Raw genomic sequence first — 14,706 nt, 5'->3', positions numbered from 1 at the left:
TGTACAGACACGACATGTATAACTAATGACGAGTCATGTTGTCCGTTCGCACAATTTCGACTTCAGGACTACGTTGGTATTGACGAGACAGTCGTCGTACTCAGAAAATTGTCATTCTATTTACGCTAGACTTTGATGACGATTGTAATGCTGTGTTGTCTATATATAACTACTAGAATGTACTATAGATTGTTATGAGAGGTTACTTTTCACTTGCTATTATTACAATAACGTTTTGGAAGGACTTCTTGTATGGTTTCATTATATACTACACGCCCCTTTTAGCTGACGGCGTTTAGTTCTAAAGCCCTACCTGCTGCTTTGGTCAGTTTAAGTACGACTTTTCAGTAAAACATAATATGGGGAGCGAATGGTTTAGTCGCATATCAATCAATAGAAGTGGAAGAACCGACTTTTTTTTCAAGTAATGGGAATTACAGAAAGTACTCAAAGACCTGGATTTAAACACGTTAAAATATGAGACTCTTCTTGTGACCAGAGTTGGCACACAAGCTATACTTAACGCTTATAGCCTAGGGTCATATCAATTTTCAGTTCGGGTATCAATTCACAAAGCCCCCCCCCCCCCCTCTCCGACAAAGGTCCTTTGATATATGATAGACGTCTCTCCAACACACAAACACACGGTCTCTTTTCTATTAATTCTCTGTCCACGATGACTTGTGATGACGTGACTTGTTGTGTACTTGACCCGACTTTGTATTATGTGTGATTGTAGTACTATTAGTAGTAAGAACATCGTGGCCCAGTTTATGTGTAGAATGTCCTATCGACTGTCAGAACGTGGGATTGAAACCTTCGTCTACAAGACTAGTTAAGTTACGGTGGAGAGGGGCTTGCAGTATTTTAATCTTTCAATGGTTGAAGTTGGCTACAGTGCAACTTTTTTGTACATGAAATATTGAAGGAAACTTAAAGGTTAAATTCATAGGGTGGACCACGTGCACCGTAAATTGTGACCCATTTATATTATACTAACTGGAGGCATATTCACTTCATAATCTTATAGTCCTCAACATCGAAATTTGTACAAAATGGAAATCGTTGCACAAGTCAAACTATTTAATATATACCGCCACAGACAAGTATTTTTGTTTTGTATGTGATACACCCCCACCCCAACCCCCACATTCTCAAAAAAAGTCCATACATACATAACTTAAGAGATTTCTTTATAAATAGATGTGGGCTTTCCAAGGAGAGTTCTCACGTTGAGCTGTAACCTATACTTGGAAATACTTAGTCAGTAAAGCTTTCCCCCTTCAATCTTTATTTGGGGAGAAACAGCATCACTATAATCGCTAGCGACCACTTTCCTCCTCCTCCTCCTCCTCCTCCTCCTCCTCCTCCTCCTCCTCCTCCTCCTCCTCCTCCTCCTCCTCCTCCTCCTCCTCCTCCTCCTCCTCCTCCTCCTCCTCCTCCTCCTCCTCCTCCTCCTCCTCCTCCTCCTCCTCCTCCTCCTCCTTCTTCTTCTTCTTCTTCTTCTTCTTCTTCTTCTTCTTCTTCTTCTTCTTCTTCTTCTTCTTCTTCTTCTTCTTCTTCTTCTTCTTCTTCTTCTTCTTCTTCTTCTTCTTCTTCTTTTTTGAATAAGGGCATGTAGGTCGTTTAAATTTCAAACCATACACATTATTGAAAGCCATTGTCTTCCGGCCAACTTTACTCTCAATACTTTATTGCATGGCTATATTGTCTACACTTTAACTTACATACACACGTTCGCTTTGTTATCGACTGTCTCGTGATTAAATATATAGTAGGTAAGTGAAGTGAACAATTTGCATATGTACAAGGTAAACGCGTACGACGGCTGTTTTAGTTCAAAGATTCAATTGCACTCCCCTGAAGTTTAGTTTGGTTCAAATTACGTGAAAACATTTTGCGCCCCCCCCCCCGCCTTCAAGACCAGCAGAATTTTCAAGGTCACCCCTTCGCACCCCCAATTTATTTTCATCATAGCCCGCCATTTTGGCATCAGCCCCCCCCCCCCCGCTGTAAACGCTGCTCGTTCCCTTAGTATATACTATTAACGCCTACAATGCTCATATTTACTGGGATGGATGGATGTGTAAGTGTTTATGGGTATCATAAAAATAAATTGTTTTTTGCGCTTTTATAATTTTGATATAACTAGTTATACCAACGACACTGGATGTTACGAGTCACGTGTGGTTTTTATTTCAGTCTGATTCCTGGCAGAGACCGTATTCCGTACTACAATGTACTTCATCACTATCCCATACTTCATCACCATACTTCCCTGTCAGGAACTAGACTATTTTTATTTCAACCAAGATACACTGAGATACGATGTACATGCCATGTCAGATTCAATATTAACAAAGAAAGAAAAGGGTTAAACATGTTTTAAAACACTCAGGCCTGTACCAACTACATGGAATGGGACACATGAGTATTTGTGTTTCTTTATTTCTTTATTTCTTTATTTCTTTATAGTTTTGATATATACATCAAATGGATGCTCATGCATTGAATGAAAGTACATAAAAATACATTACATATAGAACAACGAGATTAAAAACGAGAATTTTAGAAAATAGAACATATCACAGACCCAAGATAAGAACAGAAAAAAATTACCTAAGTTTACTTTCGTAATGAGAAATATTCAATAACATAAATATTGATATAGGAGTCTAAAATAACACATCATTGATTACGGTCGGCTGAGGCCTAGTAAGCTTATGAGTGTATAACAAACAGTCTAAAGGGGGGGGGGGTAGTTTGGAAAATGTGTAATTTAATAGAGGAAGACTTTAGCATTTGGCATCAAACAAAGGGTGGGGGTAGTAGATGTTGTTTTGTCGATTTGAGAAACTGACGTTCAACGTCTTAAACAACGTAACCCCAACCTCATTACAAATGATCGACCGCAAGTTGCGGGTGAGAACGCTTCTCTCGATGGCATTGCTGTGCGCCCTCTCAGTCTAGAATCGTTGTTGGTCACTTCGAAGCTTCCGGTTTCAACTACGTAGAAAGTGCGTTGTCTACGAGATCAACAATGTCTGTTATTTATGATATTAATGGTAAGACGAGGTGTTTACAGGTCGGAGATGGCATTGGTGATAGTGTCCACGGTTTGAAAGTACAAGTGTGCCAAAATGAAGTGAGTATGCGTCACACGTGCATCTGCAATCGCGAAAGAGCTCGATGTTGTGTACACATATATGGAGCATGCTTTGTTGTTTTGTACACTACAATTACAAGCATGGATGTGTATATTAGTCAGTGAGAATGAGATGTCACTAAATAATCTTTATTATACCAGCTTTGATCACTACCCCGAACTTTGCGGTGTAGACAGAAACATACTCGATTTTGAATATGCAAATATCTAAATACTGTCAGAGCATAGTTCCAGTCTAAGTCATCTGCATACATCCATACCATGTACATCCTGGTGGTATAGTTTTATAATAATACATGGTAGCAAGGGCAGTATCACGATTTATTGCCCACCCGAGGGATGGTGGTCATAAATGTAACTAATATTGATGATGCCCAAGCCGAAGGTAACTCGCTGCCCGAGAGTAGGCAATGAATCATAATATTGCTCGTACCAAGTATGTTTTTATTTATTTTAATACTGTATTAAACACCCGAACAAATTCTTTGTCAAAGTTGTTTTGTCAAAAATGAGCTATGTTATTGCTAAAGATATTACCCATTTCAGAAATGTGGATGCAATCAAACCTACAGTTTATAGCACTAGCCCTGGAACTAGCCTTATGAATTGTATTGTTTGGGTGTAGTAGCTGCCGAATTATTCTGTATGCTATTTACTTGCCATGGCTAAACACAGGGTTGTACTTGTGAATGACCAATTGTTATGCATAGAGTGTATGCACAGATGTTTGATTTGACATCATAGGGCAACATCACAGCAAGCAACAAAACATACCAGACACTTTTTATTAGAATGGTGAGGTGTACATTTAATAATCCTGTTAGTCTATCAGCTAGCCCTCAGATGTTCTTCCGATAAAATACGACACACAGCCGAACAACGCTATCGAGGATGGAACATCCGAGGTCTAGCGAATGTCATCAGGATATAAATAACTGCCAATCAGAGAACCGTATTAGCGACAAGCACAAACAGAGGACAATAGCTAAATTTTCATGCATATTCATCTTAAGGAGGGGCTTGTATAAATAACCACCAATGCATTAACCGAAATGTGTGAATGACAACGTCTACACACTCATCAAACTCACAATTACCATAAACCGATAAGCCATAGTAATGACGTAAATGTGCTTGTCAACACTTGCATGCAGAGATTCCCGAGGTCATAGGTTATTGAATATATTAAAGTATATATATGCATAGCTGGCCCAACCCACCGCTCAATGTAATCTCAATGGAATGTCCGATCTGAAAATGACATTCGCTAGACTGTTCGGGCAGGCCCTCACATGCGAACTTCGTTCGCTTATAGTTTTAGCATCGAAAGAAAGCCCGAACGTCTAGCAGCAAGACTATAATCCTGTTTGCAGACAGTGTTTACGGGATGCAATACTGATTATGTCCCTCATGCATATGGTGTACAGGATATGATACTATGTCCCTCAAGGAAGAATCAAGTTCTCAATTACTCCGTCTGCAAGCAGGACTAAGTCTGGTACTGGCACCTTCTGCATACAGCACTTTAAAACCAAGTTCGTTACTAAATCCAGTACCCATAACCATGGCACCACGTCCAACATTCACATATGTTGATTGGACACTTGTTCATACTTTGATGATATCAATGATGGGGACATAGTGTTTTTCTTTTGGGACGTCGTTTGCTCACTTTTCCACACATTTTGAGGACTTTTACGCTCAGTTTGTCAATTGTGGGACCCTTACATACCTAAGTGACAACAGTCAGAATCAAGTCACAGACCCACACATGCCATGCAAGCACTGCATAGATGCAATCTGAAATGTTCAAACTTAAAATATCATCAAGACTTCTATAAGGCTTCACTCATTCAAGGAGTTGTATTTCAGGAAATCCCTTCATATGATAAAGTGCATTTCTTACATTTACAGGGATGTAATATTGATGACATCTACCTCGTCCAGAATGGTAGACGAATACAGGATGATGTCAAAATACAGGAAGATGTACTCTATCATGTCTGTTACAGACTACCAGGTGGTAAAGGGGGTAAGTGTAAATGAGAAAAGGTACTTTACCATGTCTGTTACAGACTACCAGGTGGTAACGGGGGTAAGTGTAAATGAGAAAAGGTACTTTACCATGTTTGTTACAGACTACCAGGTGGTAAAGGGGGTAAGTGTAAATGAGAAAAGGTACTCTACCATGTCTGTTACAGACTACCAGGTGGTAAAGGGGGTAAGTGTAAATGAGAAAAGGTACTTTACCATGTCTGTTACAGACTACCAGGTGGTATAGGAGGTAAGTGTGAATGGGAAAAGGTACTCTACCATGTCTGTTACAGACTACCAGGTGGTAAAGGGTGTAAGTGTAAATGAGAAAAGGTACTTTACCATGTCTGTTACAGACTACCAGGTGGTAAAGGGGGTAAGTGTGAATGGGAAAACGTACTCTACAATGTCTGTTACAGACTACCAGGTGGTAATGGGGGTAAGTGTAAATGAGAATAAGAAGTTAGATGTGGTGTTGGAAGGACAGCCCAGCCATTCATCTTTGTTTTGACTAGTTGTTAGAATTTGAAAGGATAACCCAGGAACTTAATTTCTGCCATGGACTTTCTGTATGAATGATTGATAATGTTATATTTATATGTAATTTGAATGTCAACATTATGATACTGGCAATACAGCTTTCAGTTTACTAAGATAGATGCAAACTAAATCTATTGTTCTTCAATGTCGTAGATTACACAAGTGAGTGATAGCAGTTCCCTCTGTTGTGCGATTCTAAGTGTAAATGAGATTCTAATCACCCTGTGATCAACATAGTGTAAACATTGGAAGTCCCTAAACAGCACTGCAAGTTCATAAACTGAAGGCACAACTACCAGAGTGATATCATACACTTTAATTAAGTACAACACTAATTGTCTGTAGAAATGAACTCTGATGAAGAATATATTATGTTTGTTCACAGGTTTTGGTTCTATGTTACGGATGATTGGTGCTCAGATTGAAAAGACAACTAACAGAGAAGCCTGTCGTGATTTGAGTGGAAGAAGACTTAGAGATATCAATGATGAGAAAAGGTTAGCTGATCAAAAACAATCTTATCTTTCAGTGTTTTTTTGCTAAGAGCTTGGACCCTGAGAGCAAAGATCAAGAATTTGCTGAAATCAACACTTTCCAGTACTTCAGAGAGAGCAGGAGGGAGGGAGGGTTTGGTTCTGGTAGTACCCGGGGATGATACCACTGGCCAGTTCTGGTAGGAGTGTGTGGCCAATACTGCTAACCCCAAACCCCATTTTAGACCCCTTATCATTCAAAACCAAATACCCCATTTTAGACCATTACAGATTTTTAGAAGGTCAAATTTTAGACCAAAATATGTTTTGTAGTAGTTTTATATTAAGGAAATGATGGATTGCAAAAATATAATTTTTGCTTATTTTTCCCATAAATGGATGCAACATTCTGGGAGCAATTAAGGTAGCGGGAAAGGCTAGGACGTCAGTTGAATTTGCATATAAACACTTCATAAAAAACTTGAAGCAGTCACTAGAAACTATTTTTCACACGCAAAAAAAAAATCCATTCATAGTTGGAGACACTACACACGAATTAAATATCCCAACATTGGAAAGTTTTCTGTGTAGCTAGGGTTAATAGCAGTTATGATTTGGTAAAGGCAATGGACCACATTTTAGACCAAGCAAAATTGAAAATAATGTACAGCTTTTAGACTATTCAGCTCAAAAAAAAGACCACATTGTAGACCAAGGGGTTAGAAAACACACCCCAAAGGGCAGCACATAGTCCAATATGGACTTTGATGTTATTTTCTAATCATACTAGTTGGGCATTTGATTTGCATACTTTGTCTATGCATTTTTCCAATTCATGTGTTGGTCTATAGATACTACTAAATAGTTTGTTGATGGTACACCTTCCATGGGAGATTAAATGTCATAACATTTCACAAGTGATATGGAATGCTTGATGGATGGACTATAAACCAATTGTATTTCTAATAGGTTGTCAGAGTGGCTGAAAAAACAGGCCGACAAGGAAAGAGAAAGAGAAGTCAGGAGAAGAGAAAAGTTAGAAAAAATGGCATCAGAACCAAGACATTTCTTTAATGATCAAAAGTATGAACAACAGAAACAGTCTATTATGGAAAATGTAAGCGATGCCCTATCACAAGGTAAGAACTGATTTAAAAGATGTGATTTGAGAAATAGAGGAATTCTTCAAGCCTAACTCAAATATAGACTCTCTCACAGTCCTCGAAGCTTTGCATTGCTAAAAGGACTGTTTTGTATGTACAAATATCTACCACATAATTGTACTCGAATATCTGTGTGAACTGTGTGCCCTCATCAACCACATATGGCTGACATCGGGGCTTCGCAATAACACTGAGCATCACAGTAACATGTGGTCAGTAAGGGCCCACAGTACAGGTATAGCAAGTACAATATGTGGTAGAAATCAGTACATACAAAACAGCCGTTTTAACAATGCGAAGCTCTGAGGACTGCGAGAAAGTCTAGCTCATATACCATTCATGTTGTTGCATATGAAGACCCAAAAATGTGATGAGGCAGACTATATTTGTTTGTAATCAAAGAAAAGGTTGTAAAAAGGTTGTACATGTGTTTCCCCTGATCTAAATGCAATGTAAGCAGGTTATAATGTAGAATGAGATTTGATCTTGGAATAAAATGTCTAATCTGGTAGATAACTCTTACTAGTTTGACATTTCATTCACATACTTTGTCTATACATTTTCCAATTCATGTCTTGGTCTATAGCGACTCCTAAATAGTACGCCTTCTATCAGAGATTCATACACTTTCAGTCTGATTGCTATCATTACGAACTCAATGGTTGACTTAATAACCAGGGACACATGGAATTTGTTTGATCTGAGTGCATTGTTCATATATTGAAATTGTACCATATACACCTATCTTCTGAAAATCAATATCAATATCATATAGCAGAATTATTGAGAAATTTACATAAATTGATGTCATATGCAATAACTTGAATAAGTAAAGAATGGGTTGTAGAATTTAACCTGACTTCCTCCATTCATTCAGGTATTCAAGCTGCTGCATCTGAAGAATCATCTAAGAAGAGGAAAACCAAGGACACAGAGGGCAGTGGAAGAAAGAAACAAAAATTCTGGTAAGAAAACTTGCCAATTAAGTGTCTGTCTAGCAGTGAATCCATAATAGTGTATAATGTGATAAACAGCTGTTGCATGTACATGGATGATGGAATAGTTACTCATTCTCAATTAATAAACACAATGATAGCTGTCCTTGATGCCCTGTTTGGCCAATATCCCTCATTAATGACTGACTGTCAGTCGAAATGGAACATCCAAGCCGGGGTACAAATGTATATGTACACATGTACAATATACATTGGGAGTAACAAGTAACAAGTAGAAAGTAATACAGTCTTTATCAATGAATATAATCCTTGATGTTTTGAATAACCATAGACCCTACGTGGAATAACAAAGCTTTGTTGAAAGGCATAGGCAAGATTATGGACTATCAATCTGATGAATATGTATGTACTAACAGTTTTGTATATAAGAGTAGATAAGACAATATATAAAACATGAAATTCAACATGTGTCCATGGCAAGGACCTCCATTGAACAATGCATATGTTGAACAAGGTTTAGTACAGTGGTTTTCAGCAATCACATATAGAGTATAAGTTGATGTAAAATCATAAAATGACACTACAGAACCTAAAGTTTATGGAAATGCCTCTACTTCCGTCTGTTTAACCAATGTTCATATCTTCTGTATATAGGTTAGGGATTGATGTTGACATTGACAGTGATCTGAGCTCTGATGAGGATGGTGATGATGATGATGAGGAGGAAACTGAAGAGGACAGAGAAATGAAAGAATTGTGTCAAAAATATGTAGAAAAGATGAAACATGAGGGTACTTTACGAACAGACGCCAACACAGAGGTCGAAGGTCAACCTGGGACCAGCGCTGATACAGCAGTTCGAGAACAGTCACACACAGAAACAGAGCCCAATGGTAATAACCAAGAGAGTTTACAGAGTGAAGTACATAGTGATTCTCCAACTACAGCTACCAGTGAAATTGATAACAGTCAAGAAAAGAAACAAGGACAGTCTTTACTTAGTATGCTTCCTCCTCCAAACAGTGAAAAAGAAGAACAGAAAGAAGACAGACAGGTAGCCAAAGAAGAAAGTCAGGTATTGTTTTTGCATTTACATAATGTACAGTATTAGGTTTTTGTCATAGAAAACTATGTCCTGTCGCTATACACTTCTAAACTACAATTGCTGACATCAGACTGAGGATGAATGGAACCTGTTACAATTAGAGAAAGTACACAAATGAATTGGATTAATAACACTTGGTATAGCATGTTGGAAATACAGAGAGGCAAGAATTACATCCCAACATTTGATAACAACAGTTGTATGGCCTCTTGACATAATAGTTCACACTGACAAACAAACTTGAAGTTCCCCTGACAATTGATGTACATGCAAAGAGACCATAAAACTGTTCTTATCAAACCATGAAATGTAATACATGTTTCTGCTGTACCAACATGCCGTGCTAAGCATTATTAATCCAATTTATTTGTTTACTTTCCCTGTTTGTAACATTTTCCATTCGTACATAGTCTGATGTCAGCGATTGTACATCTATTGAGATATACAGCAAAGTACAAATGTAACGGCACTTCTCACTGTTTTACTTGATCAAGTGTACAACATACTCATAACAGGGTTTCTCACTTCTTTTAATAATGGGATCAACACCATACAAGCTAGATTTCAAGACTAGCATTTTCCACTCAATCCTGTGTGCAGTACTGCTGATTTTAGAAGGGTAGTTACAAGTTCAAAAAGTTGGAAATTACCTGTAATATTAAAGGGGCACAGTCTGTAACTTTGTAAGTTTTAGTGATTGCTTTTGGTTAATATGATAACATATATATATGATTCCAATTATTTGAAACATCATAAACCACATCTACCGACTGATAGAAGTCGCTCAAGATATCCAGATGATATAATAAGACTTAATGACAATTTTTGGTTACTAAAACTTTTTGAGAAATGCCACATCTTCTTTAACTATTTGTACATACTCAAACACCTAGATTTTATCTTGCTGTATTGATGTTAATTGATCTTAGATAACTTACTTTGTACTATAATGTGTATTTTGTACTCTGTTGTTGGTCAAGTTAGGGCCTCAGTTATACACTAGGCAACACCACTACAAGAAATCAAAGGAATTTTCATAAAACGTTGGGTTCTGGAGGTCATTTTATGGTTTTTCACCACATACATTACACACATTGGCAAGAAACACCAACTTAAAGCTTGGTGCTGATTCATTGTCCTGGGATGGTCCTTGCCATGGACATAAATGGTGTCATGGGAGTCAACAGACATGCATATTACAGAACTGAACATAAATATTCATCAGTCCTGAGTGTTTTTAACTCCAAATATAGCAATTGTGAGACATGCTAACTGACTCTCCTGAACCCAAAGTGTACAAAACTACCTTTATTTCTTGGAGTGGTGTTCCCCTTTAACGGTGGGAACAGGAAGACTTTACATTGACCTCTCAACATTCATCTTAATAGGTATTGGAACCGGTAAACTTGGAGGAATATCAATCTGCATCAGAACTGGAATCACTCGGTCTTGACAGATTAAAAGCTACACTGATGAAGAGAGGACTGAAATGTGGAGGCACACTGCAAGAAAGAGCCACTAGATTGTACTCAGTGAAAGGACTTGAAAAACATCAAATAGATGCTTCATTGTTTGCGAAACCAGCAAAAGGGAAGACGAAAGGATCAAAGAGGACATGAATAGTATGTTTGTTGTTAGACTTAGGGACAACATAATGAAGGACCTTGTCTTTGACAAAATGAATGGAATACAGCATTTCCACCTTAAAGTCCAAGGATTCAATCCCAGGATCTCACATTAGTGTTATCTTAACAGTGGAACCATAAGAATTACATAGACCATCTTTTGTTCAAGACAACTTTTTCTATAGCCCTACATTTTAATCCAAATCCAAAATGGGCCTTACGTATTTCCTTATAGTATAGAGGATGTTATTTCATCATGCGAAGTTTTACGTTATTGTAACTTCTGTAGCTTACACATTATTCCTGCTATTGAAAACTAGTATCATTTCTTAGCATTCTGTCCTCATTATTGAGAGACTGAGAAGGAAATTCCTCCCAAGATGGTTTTATGAAAACCCTTCATTTGATAAATTTATATCACTGGTAAGCTCACAAAATGTCACAAAGTTAAATGAGCAGGCATTTTTCATTTATTACGCTTTCAAAATGAGAACCAAAGTTTCATACAGGGCTTCCACTATCTTTTCTTCTGAACTGTATATTTTGTGTTGTATAAGCTCTTTAGGCCTCTGGCCTGTATTGCAATTAAAGTATCAATCTTTCAATAGTTATAGTATAGAAATAACACCATTTGCCAACCCACATGTATCGAAAGAGCTAATCCTTTGGGCATGTCATGAGAATGTTGGGTTGAAGAAATGTTCACTTGATTGTTTACAAATGTACTGCTGTGTACATAACCAGCCACAAAGTGTAACTACAGATAGGACCTATGTGTTGCTGCAAATGGGACATTCTTTTTCATCGGGTAACCAGATATATTAACTAAAAAAATTACTCAGTTACTTACAAAAAGACATTGTATCTGTTAATTAGTGGTTAATATTATTTGTAGGTAGTGTCTAGTGACAATCTTGATCAAAAGCTTAGTTTTGAACCTGTCCCCCATAATAAAACTGTACTAGTTGTTAAAATACCAAGAATTAGACATTGTATTTGTACATGTTAATCAGTGGTTGATATTATCCATAAGTAGCACAGAAACAGGTTGAAATTATGATCACCGTTGAGGGCGCTGTTTTTGGGGTGTTGACCCAAAATCAATTTTATTTTGAATTATTGTATACACACTACAGCTACATAAATCTGTTTACCCAGGGGTGATGCAATACTGTTCAGAGTGTAAGATTTAGTCAGTAATTATTGTATCTAACAACATTTTTAGCTCCGCTGTCAGCGAAAGCTGAAAGCGTAGCTTTAGGTATAGGTGGGTATTGAGGTATAGAGAGTAGAGTGAATCATATGTGTCCGTCAAACTTTTATATTTTTACTATCTACTCCGGAAGTGACAGTCGGAATTCTTCAATATTTGGTGTGCATGTTCCCTGGGGGGAGGCTATTCAGATTTGTTCATGCCAAGTTGATCTGTGCCATTTTCAATTTTTTATGATTTTTTTTCATAAAATGTCATTTTCATCAACTCCTTGAAAACCTCTTATTAGATTGCTTTGATATCTGGCGTGTTGATGCGCAGGGGGTAGCTTACTCAGATTTGTTAATTTCAAGTCAGCACATCCTCATTTTTATTTTTTATGATTTTTTTTTTGTAATTTGAAAAAAAAATGAATATGTTAATGAGCATAATGACCGACGCCATATTGGAAATCAGTCGACGAGACTTTAAGTAAACTGCCACTTTTCAAAAGACACTATTGACGTCAAACAAACGATGTAATATGTGCTATAGTCATAATTCTACGCATTGGGCGCCCAAATGACAAGCGTTTGTTCGAAACAGGGTTGTAAACTTCAAATCAGTCCGCAACATCCTCATTTGCATACTCTATACTGATTCGACCAGAAGCTGAAGGTGACCTCATTTGACCGAGCGATTTTCCACAGCAAGCATCTTGAGTATCAACACAGGACGTTCTTGGTACTCACTAAAATCACACTTCAGACCCACTATAAAAGTGTGATGTTTTCAGATAACATGTAACTTGTGGTTAATTCTATATTGTCGTGCAATTTGGAATGACAGTGAACCAGAATTCAGACAACTTGCGTAAGGAAGGGCATGCCAGACATGCGGTTGAAGTTATGGCCGACAGTTCACATGTAAAGTTAAACGACATGAACGTGTCTTGCCTTTCCAAAATGCAAATATTTGGCAAGTAAAAATAATTAAAATAATTACAACTTTAATTTGGCTTTAGACTTTGCATTATGTTTTGCGTATCTTTCCCCGTTTTACATGTAAATCCGAAAAGGTTCTCTCTCATCATGCATGTCATCAGTGTCAGTGATCATACCGCGCGGGGCTGCTTTGAGTACGAGCGAAGTGAGGCATGTTGTGAGGTATTTTGTTGAGAATTATAAATATTGCGAAATGTCAAGTACAAGGTTTAAATACAATGGAATGATGAAAAAAATGGCAGAGTCTGCTGACAGGCGCCGGTCACAAGAAACAGTGTGAATTAAAATATCAGACGACAATCCACCCGTATGCACGAGGGACTAACCCGGAAGCAAGTCGTTGTCAGCCATACGTTACAGTGGTAACATCGTCCGAGAAATCGCTGCGTTCAGAGTGTCATTATTCACAGAATTGTTGTTTTCGAGTGAAAACCCGTCTTGAATTGTATAACTCTAACAAATGAAGACATGTCAAGTTATATTTTGAAAGTTGTATCGCTAGTTTGAGACGATTTTCTCACGTACTATAGTACTATCGAGGCTTACTTGGAAGTAGTAGGACCTTACTCCAGTTCATCGGGAAGTTTAGCCAGTCCGATAATTCTTTCTGGTTTAGTTTACAACACTTTTGATCAATCACGCAGATTTTGTTGTTGTGATGAAAAGAAATAAAAAAAAAGATCATTTCAAGCATTTCGTTGTGTTTTCTTTGTGAAAGGTAACCGAACATGAACGAGTGTTACCACTGTAACGTATGGCTGAGAATGACTCTCTTCCGGGTACTTAACTTGAGATTGTCGCCGTACGGAAACTAAGATGGCGATTAATACATTTCTTCCCTATATATATCTACCACAACTAGTACAAGTTGAATGTTGTTGACTTTGTAAATTTGTTAGAAAATTGAAATTCAAATTGCCTCAAAATTATTTTAGATCCCTAGTTTATTTCATTCATCATTAAAATTTTCCAGGGTTACAGCTGTAAGACACTGGAATTATCATATGAAACCACTAACCACTTTATTGCATCGCTAAAACAAAACTGCATAGTGAAGACCTGAACCACTTCTACATGTCACCAAAATAAAAAATTAAATTAAAAAAAACAACAGCGGAGCTATTCTGACCGATAGGTCGCTTGTTTTTTTACAAAAATGTTTCAAGTAGCAGGTAATGCAGCTTTAATACTGCTGGTATATCAGCTGTGTCCAACAAGAAATGGTTAATCAGCTGATTCCCTTATTCTCTTCTAAGAATGTAAACTGGTCTTGCAATATTACAAAATAAACATCAGTTCTGATACTTGATTCACATTACATGCACATATTGTGTTGCTGTTTTTGACTTCCAATAATTTGACAAATTAAATAATTGATAGTTAATTATAATTAATTTCATTATACGCAATTATGCTAATTAAATGAGACAGAGATTACAACCTGAGTA

At 37.4% G+C, this 14,706-nt stretch overlaps 1 protein-coding gene across 2 annotated transcripts; it reads left to right on the top strand.

The window, feature by feature from the left end:
* Positions 1–3,016: 3,016 nt before the first annotated feature.
* Positions 3,017–11,091, top strand: LOC144453629 (splicing regulator SDE2-like). 2 transcript variants are annotated; one of them, XM_078144955.1, is made up of 8 exons: positions 3,017–3,145; positions 5,081–5,155; positions 5,345–5,387; positions 6,126–6,237; positions 7,183–7,352; positions 8,254–8,341; positions 8,987–9,407; positions 10,826–11,091. In XM_078144955.1, the coding sequence occupies exons 1-8, from the start codon at positions 3,041–3,043 to the stop codon at positions 11,054–11,056; spliced, it is 1,245 nt and encodes a 414-aa protein (XP_078001081.1). In that variant the 5' UTR covers positions 3,017–3,040; the 3' UTR covers positions 11,057–11,091. The 2 variants fall into 2 exon arrangements, with proteins under 2 accessions (XP_078001081.1, XP_078001080.1); XM_078144954.1 differs by lacking the exon at positions 5,345–5,387 and having other exon boundaries at positions 5,081–5,198.
* The last annotated feature ends 3,615 nt before the right edge of the window (positions 11,092–14,706 follow it).

The sequence above is a fragment of the Glandiceps talaboti genome, chromosome 2 (genome assembly GCF_964340395.1).
Source record: "Glandiceps talaboti chromosome 2, keGlaTala1.1, whole genome shotgun sequence".
NCBI lineage: Eukaryota > Metazoa > Hemichordata > Enteropneusta > Spengelidae > Glandiceps > Glandiceps talaboti.
Note: the sequence above shows the minus strand (reverse complement) of the source record. Positions and strands in the feature narration are given on the sequence as shown.

What these genes read in the sequence shown, in the direction of transcription:
- LOC144453629 (XM_078144955.1), top strand. Translation starts at nt 3,041, where the DNA reads ATGTCTGTTATTTATGATATTAATGGTAAGACGAGGTGTTTACAGGTC. An exon ending in GATATCAATGATGAGAAAAG is followed by an intron (nt 6,238 to 7,182) that starts GTTAGCTGATCA and finishes TATTTCTAATAG; the next exon opens with GTTGTCAGAGTGGCTGAAAA. An exon ending in TAGCCAAAGAAGAAAGTCAG is followed by an intron (nt 9,408 to 10,825) that starts GTATTGTTTTTG and finishes TCATCTTAATAG; the next exon opens with GTATTGGAACCGGTAAACTT.